The sequence below is a fragment of the Carcharhinus amblyrhynchos genome, chromosome 11, assembly GCF_965287045.1.
Source record: "Carcharhinus amblyrhynchos chromosome 11, sCarAmb.v2.hapA, whole genome shotgun sequence".
Classification (NCBI taxonomy): domain Eukaryota; kingdom Metazoa; phylum Chordata; class Chondrichthyes; order Carcharhiniformes; family Carcharhinidae; genus Carcharhinus; species Carcharhinus amblyrhynchos.
This window is the reverse complement of record NC_137334.1, coordinates 33,991,036-34,015,238: the sequence shown is the minus strand read 5'-3', so window position 1 is coordinate 34,015,238 and position 24,203 is coordinate 33,991,036. Positions and strand designations below refer to the sequence as shown.

At 42.9% G+C, this 24,203-nt stretch overlaps 1 protein-coding gene across 1 annotated transcript in view; it reads left to right on the top strand.

Annotated features, from left to right (window-relative positions):
* Window positions 1-24,203, top strand: part of LOC145349809 (uncharacterized) — a 113,832-nt gene that overhangs the window by 8,170 nt on the left and 81,459 nt on the right. The window contains exons 2-11 of the mRNA XM_080198353.1: window positions 1,513-1,566; window positions 9,800-9,853; window positions 13,682-13,735; window positions 15,265-15,318; window positions 15,458-15,502; window positions 17,232-17,285; window positions 17,914-17,958; window positions 18,076-18,129; window positions 23,560-23,658; window positions 23,775-23,819. Coding sequence (XP_080054479.1) covers window positions 9,824-9,853; window positions 13,682-13,735; window positions 15,265-15,318; window positions 15,458-15,502; window positions 17,232-17,285; window positions 17,914-17,958; window positions 18,076-18,129; window positions 23,560-23,658; window positions 23,775-23,819 — 480 coding nt within the window. The 5' untranslated portion in view covers window positions 1,513-1,566; window positions 9,800-9,823. The remainder of the gene's footprint in view (window positions 1-1,512; window positions 1,567-9,799; window positions 9,854-13,681; window positions 13,736-15,264; window positions 15,319-15,457; window positions 15,503-17,231; window positions 17,286-17,913; window positions 17,959-18,075; window positions 18,130-23,559; window positions 23,659-23,774; window positions 23,820-24,203) is intronic.

The window sequence follows — 24,203 nt, the reverse complement described above, 5'->3', positions numbered from 1 at the left end:
CAATCACTCAGTGTGAAAGAAGTTTCTCCTCATGTCACTTTTGCTCCTTAATGTATGATCATCTCATACATGATCCTTTCATGAGTTGGAACAGTTTCTCCCTATCTATGCTATCCAGACTCTTCATGATATTGAATACTTCCATCAAATTGAATCAGAGAATCCCTACAGTGCAGGAGGAAGCCATTTGGCCCATCGATCCTGCTCAGAAAACGATCCTGCCCAGGCTCTATCCCCATAACCCTACACATTTACCATGCTAATCCCCCTGACATCAAGGGGCAATTTAGCATGGCCACTCCACCTCACCTGCACATCATTGTACTGAGGGAGGAAACCAGAGCACTCAGAGGAAACCCATGCATACACAGGGAGAATGTACAAACTCCACGCAGATAGTCACCCAAAGCTGGGATTGGATCCACATCCCCAGCACTGTGAGGCAGCAGTGCGAACCACAGTGCCCACCCAAATCTCCTGTCAGCCATCTTTTCTCTAAGAAAACAATTCAAACTGCTCCAATTAATCTTCACACCTGATGTTCCTCATCACCATTCTCGTGTACCATTTCTGCAATCTCTCCAATGCCTTCACATCCTCCCTGAAATGTGGTGCCCAGAACTGGATGCAATACTCCAGCTGAGGCTGAAATAGTGTCTCATCCAAGTTCAACAGAAGCTTGTTTTTGTAATCCATGCCTGGATTCGTAAAGCCTAAGATACTGCATGCCTTACCCTCTCAAGGATTTATGTCCCACCACCTTTAAGGATTTATGTACATATACGCCCAGGTCACTCTGGTCTTGTACTCACTTAGGGTTGTAGCCTTTATCATAGAATCATAGAATACCTACAGTGCAGAAGGAGGCCATTCGGCCCATTGAGTACGCACTGACCACAATCCCACCCAGCCCCTATCCCTGTAGCCCCACGTATTTGCCCTGTTAGTCCTCCTGACTAAGTGGCAATTTTAGCATGGCCAATCAACCTGACCCACACACCTTTGGACCAATGGGAGGAAACCGGAGCACCTGGAGGAAACCCATGCAGACACGGGGAGAACATGCATACTCCACACAGACAGTGGCCCAAGCTGGATTTCGAACCCGGGCCCTGGCGCTGTGAGGCAGCTGCGCTAAGCACTGTACCACTGTGCTGCCCTTAGTTTATATGATCTCTCATGTTCTTATTTATGAATGGATCACTTCCCATTTCTCCACATTGAACTTCACCTGCTGCCTGTCCATTCATTCCACCAACTCATCTACGTCCTTCGCAGTTCTACACGTTCCTCCTTTCACAATTTTTCTATATTTTGTATCACCCACAAATGTTGTTTTTGTGCCCTGTGCAGTATATTGCGTAGCACGTTGTTATAACATTATCACCAAATGTATTTTCCTTTTTCATACACTTTGTAGCATGTTCTAGCTCTGAGTGCATAGATGTATTTACTCGCTAGTCTTAAATATGAAGAACCCCGGTTAATCCTGAGAACATTTTTGTGTTACAGGGTTCAGCGGGTCCTCCGGGCAGACCGGGTCCAGCTGGATTACCTGGAAAAGATGTAAGTAACTCGTCTGCTATTCTTCACCAAAATGGTTAAATTCTTTTTGGCAATTTTTGTTTCTGATGGATGGTTCACATCCAAGCTCAAAGAAGCATGACCCATTCCAATGCGATGCAAGTAAATGAACTCATTCATTTCAGTTCACTTTGTCGTCACGTTTTGGTCAACATTTGCATCGGAAAATACATTCAATCATTTAAAAAACATGGTGATAGTCACCATTTATGCTTAAGTTTATACTCTGAAACCACGTTCAGCTCATTTCTAATTCTAGATAACCAATTTGATTAACATGTAATGAGGGAAGCCACTGTTTTGTTCTGAACAGAAGTAAACACTAATCAAAATTATCATAAGCATCGTTTTTATAGAAAATAATTACAAAATTATGGAATTTTGTTCCTAAAATAGTTAAAAACATCCTGGAATGCCATGTAATAAAAATGTAACTTGACTTTGATCAATGATGATAAATTATAACCATAAGATTCACTTAATGCTTACTAACATTTACATCATCAAATTGTGATTTGATTAATGATATTGATCCCTACTTACATCGTTATTTATACACTGTTAAGTATATTTGAATGTAAATGTTACTAATCTCTGTGTGGCATCACAGTGGGTTCAATGAACATCACTCAAGGCTGCAGTTATAGAACAAAATAATAACATCACAGTCACCTGTGTTCAGGTTACAGTTCTGGAACAGCCTAATGCTTCTTTACTTCAAAAATGGTTTGTACCATCTTCTTTCTTTGACAGACAAAGTTCTGTCAACTGTTCTCATGACTGGAGGCTCGGTGGCACAGTTAGCACTGCTGCCTCACGATGCCAGGAATCTGGGTTCAATTCTGCCCTCAGGTAATTAGCACTCCAAAGTTCTGGAGGTTGGCCAAGCTAAATTACCCTTTAGTGTCAGGGGATTAGCAGGGTAAATACACGGAGTTATAAGGATGGGCGTGGGCTAGGAATGTTGTCAGTGCAGGCTCGCCGAGCCTCCTTCTGCATTGTGGGGTTCAATAATTCTCTAACAATGACATCTGCATGTCATTTCTCTCATAACTTCTTTCTCCCTGTTCTGCTTTCCTGATTACTTTCTTATTCATTTTTTTCATCTAATGTAGCTGTATGCCCTACCGCCTGCTTCACACTCAGTCTGTTTACTGAATGTGCTGATTTTACATCAATACATTCAAAATTCAGTGAGGATACCACAGCAAGCTATACCTCAGAAAGCAACAGGTGTCACAGGGAAAGATCAGGCAGGACTAAAAACAGGCAGACTCCTAGATGGCAAAGAAGGTACTGAGCATGTGGATACAATATCCGGGTAACTGTGACAAGCTATGATTGAAGATTGATGCAGGAGTAAGCGCCATTATTTTACCATGGTGGATACTCAAAGACATTTTTAAAAATTATTTATTAATGGGATGTGGGCATCGCTGGTTGGGCCTATATTCATTGTCCATCCTGAACTGCTCTGAACTGAGTTGCTTACCAGGCCATTTCAGAGGGTATTTTTAAGAATCTCTGGATCTGGAATCACATGTAGGCCAGACCAGGTAAGGACAGCAGATTTCCTCCCCTAAAGGTCATTAGTGAACCAAATGGGTTTTTACGACAATCGACAATAGCTTCCTTGGTCATCATTAGACTTTAATTCCAGATTTTTTTATTGAGTTCAAATTTCACCATCTGCTGCAGTGGGATTTGAACCCAGGTCCCCAGAGCATTGCCCAGGATCTTGAGATTACTAGTCCAGCGACAATACAGTGAAGCCATTGCCTCCCCAAATCTGTTGAAGTGGGAGTCTATTTTAGAGCCAACAAGTACGAGACTTATCACATATATCGGTTTCCCAGTCTACTGCATGGGAGTGTTAACACTAAACTGCAGATTTGTAAGTTCATCGATTTGCCACAGTCTTCAACACTTTTGTTACCAACGGATCAGCGTGCTTTGAACTCCAGATTGTGACAATTCACGAGATGAGAAAATCACAACGCTATCTGGACAAGACAACGGTGAGAAATTTCAGACCGGCATTTCCAGAAATCTTGACCTCAGGCCATTGTGGCAGATCGTCATCACTGGATCACATAGATAAGCTGCAGAGCTGGGCCGAGAGGTGGCAGATGGAGTTTAATGCAGAAAAGTGTGAGGTGATTCACTTTGGTGAGAGTAACAGGAGTACAGAATATAGGGCTAATGGAAGGACTCTTAGTAGTGTTGACAAGCAGAGAGATCTCAGGGTACATGTGCATAGATCCCTGAAAGTTGGCACCCAGGTTGATAAGGTTGTTAAGAAGGCGTACGGTGTGTTAGCTTTTATTGGTAAAGGGATTGAATTTCGGAGCCGTGAGGTCATGTTACAACTGTACAAAACTCTGGTGCGGCCGCACTTGGAGTATTGCGTACAGTTTTGGTCGCCGCATTATAAGAAAGATGTGGAGGCAGTGGAAAGGGTGCAGAGGAGGTTTACCAGGATGTTGCCTGGGATGGTGGGAAGGTCTTAAGAGGAAAGGCTGAGGGACTTGAGGTTATTTTCATTGGAGAGAAGAAGGTTACGAGGTGACCTAATTGAGGCATACAAGATGATCAAAGGATTGGATAGGGTGGACAGTGAAAGCCTTTTACCTCGGATGGTGATGGCTAACACAAGGGGACATAGCTTTAAATTAAGGGGTGGTAATTATAGGATGGATGTCAGAGGTAGGTTCTTTACTCAGAGGGTAGTAAGGGCGTGGAATGCCCTGCCTGCAGCAGTTGTGGACTCACCAACTTTAAGGGCGTTCAAATGGTCAGTGGATAGGCATATGGATAACATTGGAATAGTTTAGGTTAGAGGGTTATTAGATTGGTTCCACTGGTTGGTGCATCATCGAGGGCTGAAGGGCCTGTACTGTGCTGTAATGTTCTATGTTCTATCACTGGAGTGCTGGATACAGTACGAGAGGTTTCCACAGACCTCAGAACCTTGTGGCTCTGTTGTGATGAACTTGGCATTTGAAGTGGAGCCGACAAGGGCTGATACCAGAAAGGCTTCAACAAGATAGCCATGTCCAAGGTCACATGGGCATTGAAAAAACAAGACAACTTGTGGGTGAGACCGTTTATTGGCCGATATAGACATAGAACAAACTGTCAGGAACATCAGACAAGTCACAAAAAGCTAATCTGTTCTTATGATGTTCCATCACATCCATGGTCAAGAATAGCTACTAACTTGTGTGCTACAGGGTGATGACTTCTTAATTGTTCCTGATTACTTCTCCAAATTTCCTGTCATTCACCAGCCAAGGGCTACATCAAGTGAATCAGTGGCAAATACGATGAGCACAATTTTCAGTCTTCTTGTTTCCCAGAGGAGATGTGTCGAACAGTCCACAGTATTGTGGTAAATCCTTCCAACACATCTGTGCAATTTGGACAGCGAACTAAATTACGTCAATTGCACACTTTCCAAGGTCAAATAAACCAGCAAATAGGATAGTGTGCATTGTAAAGTCAATGATTTTGAAATGAAACTGCACCAGTCAAGATCTTCAAGTAGCAATGTTACACAATGAGGTTTACCTTTCTCACAGTCTCATCAGATGTCATTTGTGACTTGGATAAGAGCTGTTTTGATACAGGGATTATCATCCTTAGCGGAAATTATATTTAGAGAGCAAGTCAGGATAACTCTTAAGAGTCACTATCTGATTTGATTTGATTTATTATTGTCATATGTATTAGTATAAGAGTGAAAAGTATTGTTTCTTGCGTGCTATACCGACAAGGCAAACTCATTCATAGAGAAGGAAACAAGAGAGTGCAGAATGTAGAGGTACCGTCATAGCTAGGGTGTAGAGAAAGACCAAATTATTGCAAGGTAGGTCCATTCAAAAGTCCAACAGCAGCAGGGAAGAAGCTGTTCTAGAGTCGACTGGTACGTGATCTCAGACTTTTGTATCTTTTTCCTGACAGAAGAAGGTGGAAGAGGGTATGTAAATCAAATCAAAATCAATTAAAATCAAAGTAAATCAAATCAAATCAAAATCACAGTCCAAAGATGTGCAGGTTAAGTGGAATGGACATGCTAAATTGCTGCTTAGTGTCCCAAGAAATGCAAGTTAAGGCGATTAGCACGGTAAGTATGTGAATAGGGCCTGGGTCAGATGCTCTGTCAGAGAGTTGGTGCAGACTCGATGGCCCAGATGGTTCCTTCTGCATTGTATGGATTCTAACTGTCTTTAATCTTCCAAACAACTGCCTTGATAGCCAAGAAAGGCATTAGTTATTTGTTCAACCAAGTTGAGTATTAAGTTGTAAATCCTTCCAACATATATGAGTGGCAGACAGTAAGAGCTGGAGAAATTCCTTGTGATGCAAAGAGATTAGAGCCTGGATGATTGTGTACAGTTTTGGTCTCCTTATCTAAAGAAGGATATATTTGCCATCCCTGAGATGGTGGGATCGCCTTATGAGGAAGGATTGAGGAAAGTGTGTCTATATTCCCTAGAATTCAGAAGAACGAGAGATGATCCCATTTAAGCTTACAGAATTCTTACATGGCATGACAGGATAGATGTAGATAAGACATTTGGCCTGATTGGTGAGTCTAGAACCAGAAGAAACAGTCTCAGAACAAGGAGACTGAAATGGGGAGAAATTTCTTCACTCAGAGGATGGTGAATCTTTGGAATTCTCTTTGCTGTGGAAGCATAATCATGGAACATGTTCAGGCAAAAATCAATAAATTTCTGGATACAAATGTCATTCAGGAATATGGACTGTAGCGTGGGAAGGTGGTGTTGAGACAGATAAGCAACCATGGTCAAACTGAATGATGGAGCAGGCTCAATGGGCCAAATGTTCCCCTCTGCTCCTATGTTCCTAAGAACCAAAACTATTTACCCTGTCCATTTCGCTCAGTACCTTGAATTCCTCTATCTAATCTCCTGTCAGCCTTTTTTTTCCCGAGGAAAACCTCTCCAATCAATCCTCATAGATCCACTTCTTTATTCTGGAATCATTCCTGTGAATCTCGCCTTTTCCCTGTCCTTTGCCTTCACATCCTTCCTCAAGTACTGTGCCCAGACCTGGATGCAGAATTTCTGATGAGGCCTAACTAGAAAGCTGTCCAAAGCTGGAAAGCTCATCAACTTTCTTCAAATTTCCACCGTTTTTTTGCCTGGATATGGTTCATCTCCAACTCTTCTCTTCCTTGACATTTGGAGATAAAGAATATTGGAGTGATATTCACTGTAAGCTACTGACTTGTACGACTATTTTGATGACATTTTCTCAGAATTTTATTTCCTCCAAGGACTATTCCACTGTCAGTTTCTCCATTTTCATTACATCTTTTCGAACCTATCACCTTCCATATTAGGGTTTTCAGTCTATCTTTTTTTCTCTTCAATCCAGGACTGCCCCTAACCCCTGTTACAATGTAACCAATGGCAACATGCTGTGATGATCAGCTGACGCAGTAGAAATAGGAGGCAGATGGGGATTGGGGAGAGCATTTCTTCATTCAGCCTTTACTTTGGGAAGTTGTTTTTGTTTATTATTACTCGCTATTGGAGGATTCTTACTGCTGAATGTACCACCAGTCCCCTCCCCATCATGGTTGACAGGTGTTCAACTGTGTCCATTCCATTTCATGCTGCTTTCACCTCTTCCCCTTCCTCCCAAAACCATAATAGGGTCCCCCTTTTCCTCACCTTCCATCCCACTGCACTCCACATTCAATGGATCATTCTCTGCTATTTCATACACTTCTACCACCAAACACACCTTCCCCTGCTCTGGCAGCATCCTGAAAGAACTAACCCCTTCTGTGATACACTGGTCCACTCTCCTTAGTCACAGCCCCTTCCTCCCCACAGCACCTTCTCAGGCAAATGTATCAATTGCAAAGCTGTCCTTTGGCCTATTCTCCTCTCTCCATCCTAGGCCCCAAACTCTCCATCCAGTGATTTACTAGTATTTCTTGCAATTTAGTATGATGCAGCCACTGTCGCCACTACACTGGGGAGGCTAAATACAGATTAGCTGACTGTTTTGCAGTGGCGTGGTGGCTCAGTGGTGAGCACAGCTGCAGGAACTCGGGTCACTGTCTGTGTGGAGTTTGTACGTTCTCTCCGTGCCTGCGTGGGTTTCCTCCAGGTGCTCTGGTTTCCTCCCCATGGCACCTTCTCAGGCAAAGATATGTGGGTTAGGTGCAGTGACTATGCTAAATTGCCCCTTGGTGTCCTGGGATGTGTAGACTAGAGGTATTAGTGGGGTAAATATGTGGGGTTACGGGAATAGCGCCCGTGTGGGCTGAATGGCTTCCTTCTGTACTGTAGGGATTCTATGATTCTAACATCCCCAATCAGTCCACACATATGTTCCTGAGCTTTCAGTCTCCTGTCAGTTTAATTCTCCACTTTGATAAATGAACTGTTTTTATCCTTGGCTTCATGTAGTGTCCAATCAAGATCAGCTTAAGTTTGCGGAACAGCACCTCGTCTTTCAGATGGAACTTTACACCGTTCAATAAATGAGTTCAACAATTTTCAGTCTGAACTTTTGCTCCACGTTGTTTCCCTTTCTCTTTGCTGAATTTTTTTTAACTCGCTTTTCTCTCTATCTTTCTTTCTCCTATTTTTGTTTTCAAGTGGCAACTGTTCACCATTCTGTGGTTCACACTTCCTCTAACCACATCTTTTGATTCTTTACCTGTCCAATTACCGTTCACTTTGGCCTTGTATCTTTAATGCTTCTGTCATTTTATCTCAGCTGTCTTCAACCTTTCCCTTTGGTTCTGTTTCCTCCCGTCCCCCTTTTTATTGTGGTTTTGACTAACACCAACTTACAAAACTTTAATTATAACTAGACTGCTTATTAAAAAAGGAGAGAAGAAGAACCTGAGATTTCTCAATGACAAATTTTGAATCATATGTGGCAGTCTGATTGGCCCAGGCAATTTATTTTATTGGCTCTTATAGAACATTTCTTACTACTTATTATGTTATGCTTGCATTGTGTGGTGGGTTACAGTGGACCGTTCTTAGTGCTGTTTGATGGTGGATGAGTTGTGACACCAAACTTTCAATATTCAAACGCAGAGACATCCCTTAGGACAATCATGTAACACTTTAAATCCTGAGGGAGATTCATTCACATCAATAAATCAGAGCTTTCCAACACCTCTTGGGTTGCTTCTACGCTTATGAAAGGTTCTATCACCGAAAGAGAAGACGCTGGAAAATCTCAGCATGTCTGGCAGCACCTGTAAGGACAGCAAAGGATCATCTGGACTCGAAACGTCAGGTCTTTTCTCTCCTTACAGATGCTTCCAGACCTGCTGAGATTTTCCAGTGTTTTCTCTTTTGGTTTCAGATTCCAGCATCCATAGTAATTTGCTTTTAGTTGAATTCTGTTCATCATGGCAGTTTGAGACACACACAAGAATTAATGCCAGTATTGGTGTAACACTTATTTGTGGCTTTTGAGAACCTTTCATGAGCGTAGAAGCCACCCAAGAGGCCGAGGTGTTGGAAAACTCTGATTTATTGAGCAGTCAGCAGATCCATTTGATGTGAATGAATTTTCCCCAGGGTTTAAAGTGTTACATGATTGTCCTAAGGAATGTCTCTGTGTTTGAATATTTCAGAGCCTTTATGATTTAAGTTATTACCTTGGCTTGTTGAAAACTTTAGACATATTGCTCTTTTTTATTGGTTAATCTCCACAAGTTATTTCTGGTCCTTTACTTCCCTCAATTTTGGTGGATGTAATTATTTTAATAGTATAATAGCTTAATTCCTGCCCTACCCAAAAGATAGTTTTCCTCCAATTTTCACATTTCTTCTAAACAGTTTCCTTCTAATTAGAAGCATTGAACATGAAATTAGTCTTCATCAAGAGTGTAAAATGCTTTCGTAGCAAATCAAGAGCCTGTTTTCCATTGTAATTAGTGGAAATTAAATCTAATTACGGTGTATTACAGGATATTGATTTACTATAGCAATCCTGTTGCCAAAACAATTTTTTACTTTGTAGTTGGTTTTTGGTCTCTGAAGTTCAAAATCAGCCTACAATCTGCTGATCTCATTAATGTACAACTCAAAATCTAGCAATTCCCCAATATGGAAATTGGAGCAGCTTTTTTATAATGTTAACATTTTGCCATTACGTTTTTATTATGTGCATTTGGAATGACTGATTTTACAATGCTTAACATTAGGGTACGGTGGGAAAACAAGGCAGGATGGGCGATCGTGGACTACCAGGTCTTCCGGTAAGTGAAGATAATCCAGAGCAGCTGGTGAGCATTCGATTTCTCAGTGTTCTATTTATTTAAACCATGTAACAATGAATAAATATGTTTTGGAGTGAGCAGAAGATTGACTGAGCTGTTGGTTCTTGGTTAGGTAGGTCTTAGACCATCTTAGAAGCTCACCATCATGTTTAAAATGGTTTTCCAAGCTAAGTTGACCATCATTATTGTCTAGACATGGTGTAACTACAGAACTTTACTCTTATCTGTTGATTGTAGGATTGCTTAATTGTGTCAATAGTTTGCTGCTGTCTGTAATCTGTTTAGTATTGAGGGAACACTGCCTAACTTCATTAGATTTGTAATTTGTTCAAGGATATTGGTGTTGGCCTGACACTCCTTTCTATAAGACCCGTTCAACCCTCGCAGCATCAGTTAAATTTTATACTCACCAATCTACTTCAAGGACACATCTCCCAAAACATTTGGAGTAGGGGTGGTCTCCAAGCATGATGGTGATCATGGAGTGAGAGATGGACCGGCCCTCGGGGTTTTTGGTGATATACAATTCTGTTGATGGTAACCAACAATGTCCAGTTTCCAGCCTTTAGACTTGTCCTTGCTTTTCCTACCTAGTACATTAAACAACGGAGGATGCCATTCATTCTCTTTCAGAGAGCCAGTGCAGACTTGATAGGCCAAATGGCCACCTTCTGTACTGTGGGAATGCTCATGCCTGATATTGAAGATGAGACTTTGTCATCTCAGGATAATGTAGTAGTCACTTCTAATAATTCTGCTAAAGCTATTGTAAATAGAAATGTCCAAGACACCCACATTAGCTGAGGCCCTGTCAATTACTTCCTCACGTTGGTTTACATGACACAGGCATCGTCTAGTAATTATGTTTTTAAGGGTTCTGCCATCTTGACCAATGAGTAGTACAATGAGATACTCTTAGTATGCCACTATGAAAGTGTCCTTACTTCCCTCAGTGCTTTCTTTGAGTGATATTCATTGTGAGGAGCAGTGATTTATCAATTGAGGGGATGTAGAAAGCATTAATCATGTTCCTTTAGTCGTGTTGATGTTAAATCACGAAAAGACTGGAGGCCAGTGTTGAAGACTTCCATGGCCAAAACCATTGTGTTTGCCACCTTGGTAGGTCAATTCCACGAATGGGGTAGAACTATCCTGTTAATGGGGCAGGATTATCCTGTAATGGTGTGGCACGGTGGCACAGTGGTTAGCATGGCTGCCTCACAGCGGCAGGGACCTGGGTTCAATTCCCAGCTTGGGTCACTGCCTGTGTAGAAGTTGCACATTCTCCCCATGTCTATGTGGGTTTCCTCTGCTTGGGTTTCCTCCCACAGTCCTCAGGTGTGTGGGTTAGGCAGATTGGCCATGCTAAATTGACCCTTAGTGTCAGGGGGACTAGCCAGGTAAATGCATGGGGTTATGGGGATAGTGTTGGTGCAGTCTTGATGGGCTGAATGGCCTCCTCCAGCACTGTTGTTTCAATGATTCTAACTATCCTATTAATGCGCTAAAACTACCCTGCTAATGGGGTAGGACTGTGGGATGTTGGCTGATTGCTGTGATTCTGTGGTTATATCAGGTTGTTAACTAATCTATGGGACAACTCTCTGAGTTTCAGCCCCAGTTCCCAGGCGTTGGGGAGAAGGACTTTGAAGTGTGACTGCACTGAGATTGTGTTTGTCTTAATTCAATATAATGTTCAATTCTCAATTTCTTAAACTTTGTAACAATTGTTTAGTGATTTCCTAAATCATTTCATTACCTGTAAAGTGCCAGTCATATAGTATGGGCTACACCTGGTTACCAATTGATTAATTCCACTTCTTATGATGAGATTTCAACCCATGACTTCTGGGTTCCTAGTCCAATACCATAACTTCTGGTCACCAGACAGATATGGTCGGATGTCCCCGAGGGCACTTTCCCAGCAGCATAACAACTAATTGCTTATTATGTGGGTGACATGAGCAGATTTAAGACCATAAGACATAGGAACAAAATTAGGCCACTCAGCCCATCGAGTCTGCTCCACCACTCAATCATGGCTTATATTTTTCTCAGCCCCATTCTCCTGCCTTTTGCCCGTAACCCCGATCCCTTTATTAATCAACAACCTATCTATCTCTGTCTTAAAGACACTCAATGACCTGGCCTCCATAGCCTTCTGCGGCAAAGAGTTCCACAGGTTCGCCACTCTCTGGCTGAAGAAATTCCTCCTCATCTCTGTTTTAAAGGATTGTCCCTTTAGCCTGAGTTTGTGTCCTCTGGTTCTAATTTTTCCTACTGGTGAAAACATCCTTTCCACAGTAATTCTATCCAGGCCTCGCAGTACCTTATAAGTTTCAATAAGATCCCTCCTCATCCTTCTAAATTCCAACAAGGACAGACCCAGAGTCCTCAACCGTTCCTCATATGACAAGCTCTTCATTCCAGAGATCATTCTTGTGAACCTCCTCTGGACCCTTTCCAAGGCCAGCACATCCTTCCTTAGATACAGGGCCCAGAACTGTTGACAATACTCCAAATGGGCCTTATAAGCCTCAGAAGTACACCCCTGCTCTTGTATTCTAGCCCTCTTGACATGAATGCTAACATTGTATTTGCCTTCCTAACTGCTGACTGAACCTGCATGTTAATGTTAGGGGAATCTTGAACAAGGACTCCCAAGTCCCTTTGTGTTTCTGATTTATTAAACATTTCCCCATTTAGAAAATAAACTATGTCCCCGTTCCTCCATCTAAAGTGCATAACCTGACACTTTTCCACATTGTATTCTATCTGCCACTTCTTTGCCCACTCCCCTAACCTGTCCAAGTCCTTCTGCAGCCCCCCTTCTTTCTCAATACTACCTATCCCTCTATATATCTTTGCATCATCTGCAAACTCAGCAACAGTGCCTTCAGTTCCTTCTTCCAAATCGTTAATGTATATTTGAGCCCTTGTTGGTCTCAGAAGCACATGTCCATAGAAATGTAAACACATGTTATTGTGATCTGTCCATGCTGTCTTTAGAGGGATGATGGTACAGTAGTCAGATGAAGAGCTCAACAGGAAATGTATGATTATACAACCTTTTTTTTTCAAAAAATGTTCCTTTCTCAGAGTTACAAGGCCAATATGCAGAATGGACAGGATATTAATCAATACCCTTGCTTGCTCCAAAAACAATTCAAGTTCAAATTGAATCCAATTCATGATCCTCACAAGATTCAAGCTGACAAGAAAAGACATTGCATCTGTTTTTTGATCTGATGCTTAATCTTAGCCAAAAAGCTGAAATAGAAAGACAGCGTGGATTTTAACCTAATCGCTGCACTAGCTGATTGGACAGAGTTTCAGACCATCTCTTTGTCTCACTAACTGTAGGTTGCAATGAGTTGCAGATGGGTACATGCACATGCTAGCACTTAGGCTCCACATAAATGCTTCAGTCTGCATCCAATGTTTTGTTATCAGCTAGATGTTGGAGATTTATACTTTAGCTTGGCAAAATAATCCACAGAAGACAATTTAAAGTTCCAGATATCCAATATACATATCAAGCTCAATTCAGCTGCAAATGACTGCCTATTCTCGTGCTCCTGTGACAGACTTTGTGAAGGTGTGGCCACCATGATGACATTCCCCTGTCCAATCAGAGGTGCTGTTCATCATGATAACAACCTCCATTTGCAGGATCCTAAAAAGATTGTGCCAGGAACATGGAGTTCGTCTTTCTCATCTTACTGTGCGTTTGCTGGCAGTGCTGCCATCCACATCATTCTTAATAGTAAAGTGCCTTTAAAGACAGAATCTCATTTACTTCCTCAGGGTTCCCCTGGACGACCCGGAATACCTGGAATGCCGGGGATGAAAGGTCACAGGGTAAGTCCTTATTATTGTCCATTTCAGTGTTTCTCAAATTGTTTTCCAATGTGATCCCATTTTAATACCTGAAAATTAATCTGACCCCATGTGCCAGCACACACATACACCAGCAATAAAGCAACATAGTAGCATTCAATATATAATCATTAAAGTTTGCGAGTTATAGATCAACATAGATAATACATCATATATAAATGAAAATCTGTGATTTTAAAAGCAATTCATTAAAATGTTTTTATTTTGCGAACTCATAAGTTACAGCCAAGTGCTCCATATTCCTTGGTGACAAAATGCTCAGTGAGTCCCCATTCCCTTGGAGCCAGTGTAATTACCCATTCTTCCCCAGCCACATACACTCCTCTTCCCAACATCCTTCCGCACACACACATCAGTTCCACTTTCCACCCCACCATCTCTTCACTCACTCTTTGCTGCCTCTCTCACTCAGCAGCCCTTCTCCTTTAAAACTCATCTACCCACTCATTCAGCATCCTCTCCACTGCACCTCTACTCCCGCCCTCTCCCCTCCTCTGCTTCTGCTCTCTCTCCCCTCCTCTGCTCCCCCTTTCTCTCTCCCCTCCTCTGCTCCCCCTTTCTCTCCCCTCCTCTGCTCCCCCTCTCTCTCCCCTCCTCTGCTCCCGCCCTCTTCCCTCCTTTGCTCCCCCCCTTTCCCTCCTCTCCTCTGCTCTTTCCCCTCCTCTGCTCCCCCCTCTCCCTCCCCTCCTCTGTTCCCCCTCTCTCCCAACCCTCCTCTGCTCCCTCCTCTTCTCTGCTCCCCCCTCTCCTTCTCCTCCTGTGCTCCCCCTTTCTCCCTCCCCTCCTCTGCTCCCCCTCTCTCTCCCCTCCTTTTCTCCCCCTTTTCTCCCCTCCTCTTCTCCTCCTGTCTCTCCCCACTCTCTGCTGCCCCTCCTCCACTCCCCCTCTCTCTCCCCTCCTCCTCCACTCCCCCTTTCTCTCCCCTCCTCCTCCAGTCCGCCCCCCTCTCTCTCTCGCTCTACCCTCCCCCCCTACCTTCTACCTCTCCCCTCCCCTCCTGCCCCCTGCCCTCAGCCCCCGCTCTCTCCCCTTGCCCGCCCTCCCGCCCGCCCCCTCCCCTCTCTGGACTCCCTGATCCACCCACTCACCCTCCTGCCGCTCTCCTCCCTCGCTTTTGGCCTAGTTGCCAGTACCAGTGAAGCAGGGTTATTATCTTGCAATAATGAGCCTGTACAAAAAACAGAAGCATCTCAAAAGTTTAAAGTCTCCTTTCACCTCCCCGGCTCAACCGCACTACCTTCAATTTTTCCCACATTTGGGACACTGCTGGGTCCCCAGCTGTATCAGGTCACTGCACAGACATCCTGGATTTGGTGTGACCTCTGACCTCTATCTGGGATCATGACCCACAGTTTGGAAGTCTTGAGTCTACTTTGTCTTTTAATTGCGTTATTATCATTACAAGAGTGCAAATGTAATTATTAACAATTCCTTAGCATACTCAAAAGAAATTAATATGAGACATGCCTTATTATCTGTGTCTTTGCTAGGGTTTCAATGGACGCGATGGTAGTAATGGTGAACCTGGTGCTCCAGGTCCAAAGGTAATTGCTTGTTTATCAAGTCATTATTTTTTTCAGAAACAATCGTTGGCCTTTTTTAGTAAATGTAACTACACGTCAACTGGACTGGATGTTACTACCTTATTCTTAATGCTTTTATTTTTGTCTGATTCTAAAACAGGGTGAAAATGGCTCTCCAGGGGGCAATGGTTTGCCTGGCCCAATGGTAAATAATTTTACAAAATAACTAAGTTGTAATGGGCGGGAAGGGTGTGACTTTTGGCACAAGTCCTTCATAGTCCTTCCCACTTGGCCGGTTTTCTCTGTCATGCCCCAGTTAGTTGGCATTAGCCTGTGTGCATTGATAGTTTGGAGAGGGCTTGCCCAGTGGCTCTGCCCAAGGTGGAAATATATATTCATGTCGCGCACCCTTAGAACCAGGTCTTTCTTTGTCACAACTATAGAATGCCCATGGATAAAACTGGATTACTTATACATTGGGCCACCATTTGCATACAGGAGATGCAGTTCTGTTTAAACAGTTGCTGATCATGTTTTCAAATTAGGTTTAATCCGACATGTATATATTTACTAGTCAGAATTCTCCGGTTTTGTATGTCCCACCACCACTGCCAACAAGAACGGAGAGATTGGCACTCAGCCAAATCTTCATTCACAGCAGGGGGACAGGAGAATCCCAGCCCACATTAAAGATCAAATGCTGTCTTCCACACATAAGGCTGAATTCTCCAGCTCCCTGGCGGCAGATTTTCCCATGACGGAGGCAGCTGGCCATCAACATCTCATGGTCCTGCCAAAGTTGATGATGACTTACCTTTCTTTCCCGTGTCATTGTCGGGAAACCCGTGGCAGGGGTCAACCTCAGCGGGATCAGAACATCCTCCCGGTGGGTAAGGCTGGACAATTCAACCTAATGTCTATTTAACATCCGGACAGTGGAATGATTACATAACTTCTATATTTTGTGGAGCTTTAGTGGGAGAATGTTCCAATTTTGTGAGTGGCCACAGTTTTCATATCCAGTACCTGAATATATACATATTATACATATATTTAACATATTATAATATGTTAAACAGTTTGGACAAGCGACCAGCCAAAGGCTTATTCATCTAACAATGAAGCTGTTGATGACTGCTGATGCCACACATTGTAGAATTGGCCTTATTTCCCTAAATTGGTTAAAACTGTCTGTGACTAAACTGATGATTCCAAAGTTTTGCATTAACCACCACATTAAAGCCATCAGGATAATTCCCTCATTAGGTGGTCCCAGTTGGAGAAGTGCATGAACAGAGCCCACGTTGAAAAGTACAGATGCTTGGGTTTTCTACCCATTAATTTAAATAGACAAAAAGAAGATCAGCTCTGTACACATACAACATCTCCCAACCAGCCACTCTGTGTGAGATAGGTGGTTAGAACTGCTCCCTCACAGCGCCAGAGACCCGGGTTCAATTCCAGCCTCGGGGCACTGTCTGGGTGGAGCTTACATGTTCTCCCCGTGTCTGCGTGGGTTTCCTCCAGGTTCCCGTTTCCACCCACAGTCCAAAGATACGTGGGTTGGGTTAATTGGGGCAATTTACTATGACCATAGTGTCAAGGAGAAAGAGCAGGGTAAATATGTGGGGTTGGGCTGAATGGCCTCTTTCTGCACTGTAGGGATCCTATGAGTAAGGTGCCCACTATGACAATCAACCCTTACAACTACCCTGGGAAATCTCTAAAAGAATAAAGCAAACACTTTTTTTAACATAGCTACTTTATCAATTTCTTCCTTCATTGCATCCACAAGGTTTACCAGCTGATTGCATTTATAAATATGATTTTTTTAGATGCACATGTCTGATTTTGAAGCAACAGGCAATGTTGAAATGGATTCTCATTTGATGCAGTGAACTGAATTGACTCTTTCTGTTCATCACGCATTCTAGGGTCCTCGTGGTTTGCCGGGCGAGAGAGGACGAAGTGGTGCCCCCGGAACAGCAGTAAGTGCCATCGTTAACACTCACATAATGCTATTGAATAATTTACCAAATTACACCAACATTTTGCTGCAGACAATATATGAGAATCCTGTGCATTAAAAATGAAAGGAATCCCATTATGTGTTATAATGGTGAAACACCAATAATAATTATAGCAACAGTTAAAGAATTGGGTAAAAGCAAATTACTGCAAATGCTGCTGAAGGGTTATCCTGACTTGAAACAATGACTTTATTCTCTCCCCACTGATGTTGCCACATCCACTGAGATGTTCTAGCATTTTCTGTTTTTGGTGTAAAGAAGTCTTGCCTCAGTTGTATAGAGCCTCGGTGAGACTGTACCTGGAGAATTCTGTACAGCGTTTAGTCTCCTTATTTAAAGAAGAATATATTTGCCATTGAGGGAATGCACCAGACGAGAGTTCGGATTGATTCAGGGTCTGGAAACTGGTAATATGAGATTAGCGTTAATATTTAATATTTTGAGCAACCTCAATTTTCGCTTTGATAATTTTGGATTTGCACTTCTACCTGATTATTTCCTTTAAAATCATTTAGATTTGCTTTTATCCTAAAGGGTTTTCAAAGAAAACAGTCTCTGAGCATGAAACTTTTTTTTATATATATAGGGTAGCCGTGGTCACGATGGCCATCCTGGCAAAGATGGCGCACCTGTGAGTAAAGTGTTGTTTTCCGCAATAACTTTTTAATTGCGCCAATTTGATGGATTCTTCATTTTCTAAAGTCTTTGACAGCTTCATGTACATATAGCTTTCTTTTCTTCCATTTAGGGCCCTCCTGGACAGCCCGGCACACCTGGTTTTCCAGGTCGTGCGGGAGCTAAGGTATGTTGTCCATTAAGCATTTTGCACGCTTGTAAAAGTGACACCTTCACATTGTATTCCAAGTGATCATCTGGTTCTTTCAGATTTCCAGCTGAGTTAGATTATCAATGTTGCACTTAGAATCTGTTCCTGTGGGGAGGCACCAAACTGTGACTTCTCCCAACACAGAAGCAAAAACTTAAGAAATATTCCATTTTAATAAGGCTTAACAATATCAAGTCTGAGTTGGGGATATTTGATTTGGTGTGCAATAGAAAAACAAAGATTCTTGAGAATATGCTGAAAAGCAGAAACTTGTATTTATACAGCACTTCTCAAGAGCAATAAAATACTTGTCAGGTAGAGTCACTGTACTAATGAAGAGAAATTAGCCATCAATTGTACAGCTTCCACAATCAGCAATGAGATAAATGCCTAGATGATACACTTGTATAACCTCTATGAGTGGTACTGGTTGAAGGATAAATATTGGCTATCACATGGAGAAAACTCCCTTGCTCCTTTTTGTTTAGTGCCAGTCAACCTTGAGGAGGGAGACACGTAGCTAGACACTTTGATCCAGAAAGCAGTCATATCCTTTATTTTAGGGAGGGATACATGTTCTGGTAGTGGTCACAGGCAGAAGGGTGTGACTGCAAGTCAGGGAGGAAAGGGGACCCAAGGCACAAGGCTTTTGAAGACTCATCCTCTTCCCCTATTGAGCAGGCATGAGATTCTGGCCGCCTGCATGGGTGAGGGAAAAATCTGCAAGGTGGGTGAGCAAACCGGCCACAGCACTGTGGTACAGATGCCATTCGGGTGGGAGAAGTGACAATTGATGTGGAGATAGGTAATGTTCTCTGCAATTGTGAGACTGAGAATTCACAGCCGAAGTTATCTCTGCGCTGTCTGGGTTAAGTACATCTCCTCATGGTGTAAAAGAATTTGGGCGTGGAATGGGTAGATCCAGTTAACGTGGCCCATGTAGGAACCAATACCATAAGTAGAATGAGATGCGACTAAGGACCTGGGCTCCAAATGAATAAATACCTTAAAGACAATCTCTGGATTGTTACTTGAGTCATGTGCAAACTTGCAAAAGATCAAAGATATTGGAGAATTTTTAGCTGACAGTGTGTGAGAAACAGGGGTTTCAATCCATGGAACATGTAGTGCACAATGCCAGAAACTCAGAACAAAATATTCTAGTGCGCTTGAGGTTATAAAAAGACAGATAAAGGAGGGCTGGGAAGAGGGGCTGTGCATAATTCTGATAATAACAGATAACTTAATGATAGTATTGCTAAAGGATCCTGATTGGAAGAGCAGGAAGCAGAATCAGAATGGGTGAGATGAGAAATAAGATGAGCAGGAAACACTGGTGGCAGTAACTACAGACCCCGTTATCATCGTAACTATTCTGTTGGGGAAAGCATTACTTAAGAAACAAGAAGAGCTTGTAAGAAAGGAATGCAATAATTGTGAAAACTTCACATTGATTGGGTGAATCAACAGATATAGCATGGAGAACAAGTTCATGGAAGGTAAACAAGACAGTTTTCTACAATATATCATGAAACCAAACCAAGAAAAGGCTACCTCATATCTTGACACTAAAATAAACTCAAATTACATCAGCTTCAGTGATGAATTGCCTAAGGTAGATTGGGAAACTAGATTAAAAGGCATGATGATGTGGTCAATTTGGGTTCTACCAGGTTCAATCGACTTCAGACCTCATATCAGCCTTAGTCCAAACATGAGTGTAACTGCCCTTGACCTCAAAAAAGTATTTGACCTCGAGTGCGGCACGAAAGAACTGTTGATGGGCTACAGCTAGCCTGTGGGGTGCTGCAAGAATTAGTTTGTGGCCCTTAACTATTTATAATCTTAGTTAATGATGTAGTTGAAAGGGTCAAGTGTAAGTATCCAAATTTGCTGACGATACAAAGCTAGTTGAGAAAGTAGCTCTCAGGAGGACGATACAAAGCTAGTTGAGAAAGTAAGCTCTCAGGAGGACGTTACAAAGCTAGTTGAGAAAGTAAGCTCTCAGGAGGACGATACAAAGCTAGTTGAGAAAGTAAGCTCTCAGGAGGACGATACAAAGCTAGTTGAGAAAGTAAGCTCTCAGGAGGACACAAAGAGATTGCAAAAGGATATTTGCGAGAGAAGCGAATGACCAAGAAGGTGGCAGGTGGAGTATAATGTGGCGAATTTGTGAGGTTCACATTGGTAGAAAGAACAGAAAAAGAATAATATATTTAAATTGGTGAGAAAATATTTAATGTTAATGCTCAAAGATATTTGGCGATATGAGTATCTGCACATGAAATGTGAAAAAGGTCTTGGGTGCAGTGGGCAGTATCGCTGCCTCTGAGACAAAAGCTCTGGGTTCAAGCCCCACTCCAGAACTTGAAGGCCACAGAAAATGCGTTCATAATGTAGCCAAACAAGTTGATTACCAACCTGAAAATCCCTCCAATACATACACGCCAATGGAAGGTGGTCAGAGTGGGAGAGTTTCTGATCAACCATGTGATGAAAGGAAGTTGTAGTCTCTACCATCACTATCATAGCTCCAGACAACAACATGCATGTAAAGGTGCATGTGGCCACAGCAACTTGGAATCCCTAAGTGAACTGTAACACAGGAACACAAAGTTGACAAACAAGGACAGCAAGTAATTGGGAAGGTAAATAGCATGTTAGCCAATGGAGAGCGCAACAGATCACCTCAATGACAGACTCTCTTGCCAGAGATAATGGGGAAGGCCACCTGACCGGACCAGGCACCAGAATCATATCTTCAGAATTCTGATAACCTGCTCAGTGCTTGTCCAAATGACCAACTGGCAATGGCCATATCATTGTGGTCTGGTACTCCTGGAAAGGTTCCATGGCCATTTCTTTAAGGGCCTCTAGGATCCATCCATGCACTTTGGGGGCTGGAATAAAGATCTAAGATTGGCTGGACTGGTGGAGGATAAATGAGTTACAGGAGCTGCCGAGAAAGCGAGTGCAGCACACCTGGAGGAAGCCCTTGTGGTCGCAGGCCAGTTGTATGTTGAGGAAATGGAAGCCTTTCCTTTGGACAATCTCACTCGCCAGGACTGGATGTCTTATTGGCCTGCATGGGTGCAATTGATGATGTCCTACATTTTGGGCAAAGCCAGTGTTAGGCACCCACCACACAAGCCTTGCGAGGCCATGTTTATCATTAAATGAATGTGCTACCCAGCTCTGACAAAGAGGGCATCAGTGATTTGTGGAATGCCGTATTGTGCAGCTGCTTATGAGATGCCACCATGGTTTACAGACCATCTGTGGAAGAAGCCAGCAATGAGGAAGTTAAAGACCATTGTAACTTTAATAGCCACTGATAGGACATGATTACCAGTGCTGCAAAATGTGAGGTCTTCAGTGAAGTGGGCACAGATATCAGTTACTATCTACCTGGAAAGCTGCAGTCTCCTGCAGGCGCTGGGTCTTGGCCATTTCTTTGACAGTAAATCCTGTGGCAGGGGCTTGCTATCTAATATTTTCCTGCTCCTCTTTCCTCTGTGGCTTCTGATGCTCTGGGTTCAGTTCTGTCCTTCCTGCAGAAGATGCTGCTCCACTTTACCGTTCATCCCAAAATCCAATTGTTTCTGCCCCCTACGCAATGCCAGGTGAGTGCAGACTCCGTTCAAAGCAGGGGTGTTGAGTGTCTATGCTCCCTGCACCCACTTTTTCAAGCCCAGTTATCCTTTGTCCTGCTAATCTTCTGGAATAGGATGATGCTCAAATCATTTGTTCAACCCCATAAATGTCTGCATTACAGATAATGAAATAGTGTTACCACTAAGCCAGCACGTTTACCCAAAAGGTGAGAGATTTTAGCTAGACAAAAGTAAGAGTGATTTCTCTAAGAGGTCGGTTAGTTATCTGAAGTAGTGAGCTGTAGGTGGAAGTGGATAATATCTCAAAATGGACAAGTTCTGGAAGAAAAATATTGGTTTTAATTAGTACGTTAGCAAGGTGGACTGGCTGGGCTCTCAATTCAGTTTAACAAAGCATATCTCAGTTAATGCAAGTGGCGTGAGAAAAAAAACCCCTAACCCTCTGGAGTTAATGTTGAGACCCACATGCAATGATTTAAATAATCAAGCTGGAGGGATCAAAGACGTGCATTGGTTCATTACCCACATCTTCATCATCTTAGGCAGTCCCTCAGGGTCGAGGATGACTTGCTTCCAGACCAAGGACGGGTTCTCAGGTGACTTGAGGAGTCTAGTGTGTGACCTACAGTCTCTGTCACAGATGGGGCAGACAGTGGTTACAGAAACCGGTGGGTAGGGGGATGCCCGGGTTGCCATGCACTTTTATTCGCTGTTGACACTTGGTATCAGCTTGCTCTCGGTAATTCAAGCCCTATGATCCAATAGGGGAACTCAAGATTTGACCTGGACAAAATAAACGCATTATGCTCTTATTATAACTGCTGCTTCTGAGGGAAAATCTCGGTGCATTTTAAAAGAGATGGATCCTACTGAGAAATTTCTGGAATTTCTCTTCAGGCCTCAGCTGGCTTGAGTTTCGATGAATATTTGGGGGTGGAATGGGGAGAAGTTCTTAGGAAGTCCTGGGAATTCACTGGGTGTGGCGTGATGGAGGATGGTGCTACAGTCCAACTTTCTCAGCCTCCCCAGGGAAATTGCAAATGATGCTAAAAGTGGAGCAGGCTCGTGGTGGAACTGGTTTCTGCTCAGAATGAAACAGGCCCTTTCGTATTTTACTGGCTCACTGCAAGCTGATCTCATGGCCATTGCTAGCACCAGGAATGCCAGCATTCAGTCTCACTCCTGTTAATAATTGCTCCAAATAAGGCACCGAAGAGGAATTCTGCCATGGACTTAGTCCTGAGGGGGGGAATACTTTGGAAATGGCAGAGACCCAGCACACTTGCTTTCTGTGCAGTTGTACTGATCTTCTGCCAGAGTTACAAGGAAACCAAACCCTAGAGTGATTCCAACTTCATACCATGGAAGGAGGAAGGAGAAAACTCGGCTAAATGTTATTGAATGTCCCTGTTTAAGAATGAAAAAATAATCTATCTTTATGCCTTGCATTTTTAATTAAGCTGAATGCATCGAATAGGTCATTGTAGTAGCTCGGCCCTCGAAGTGGGGAGGAGTGGGGAGGCACGCATTCTGAGGGCCACGTGTTTGGCAAAATCCCAATGGATCACCCTGGCGGGAAGTTCAGCCAATTGGCAGGAGGGAGCGAACCAGGGATCAAGGAAAGACTGGCATTTAGAGAGCAGTCACATTCTAGTCGAGTCTTACCTTGTACATGTATATAATCATTCTGTTGGCAATAAGGCCTTTATCGTTTAAGAAGCAGTGAGTTGCCCTCAATCTATTCGCACTGTTCTCATTGTATTTTCTTTCCTTTCAACAATGTATCTTGCAGGGGGAATCCGGTGAGAGAGGTGCTCATGGTTCCAATGGCACCCCAGGGCTAAGGGGTGAACGAGGTTTCCCGGGCCTTGCCGGGAGCCCAGGACTTCCTGTATGTAAATAATTACCCACTGAAATCCTTTACATCTGCCTTTCAGAAAACTATTGATAAGTGATAGCATGTCCGGATTTTTCTATCTGACGGCCTGCTACTGATTTATATTTCAGGGAAACTCTGGAAAAGACGGATCACCAGGTGCTCGAGGTTTACAGGTAAGCCAGAACCAAATTACGTACTTGTTCATCGTGAGAATATACTGCAAATGAAAAAGTAAGGAGTTCATTAAAGAATTGGAGAGCAAATGAATATTGTCTTGCCTCATAAATTTAGCCTGCCCCTATTGGGTAAACATAAGTAAACAAATGCCAAGCCACCTCGTAGTTTTCAATTACGTATTTAGTCCTCGATGGAATTAATTGGCTAATGAATATATTACAACCGCCTTTATTGAAAATAAAAAGACCTGATGAAAATATGTAACGAAACTCTTTTTAATTTTGTTGTTCAGTTTTCAATACTTTGGACATCTTTTGTTAAGCGTGACAAGTCAAATGTATAATTAATATAGACTCCTGACTAGAAATTGTATTCACACC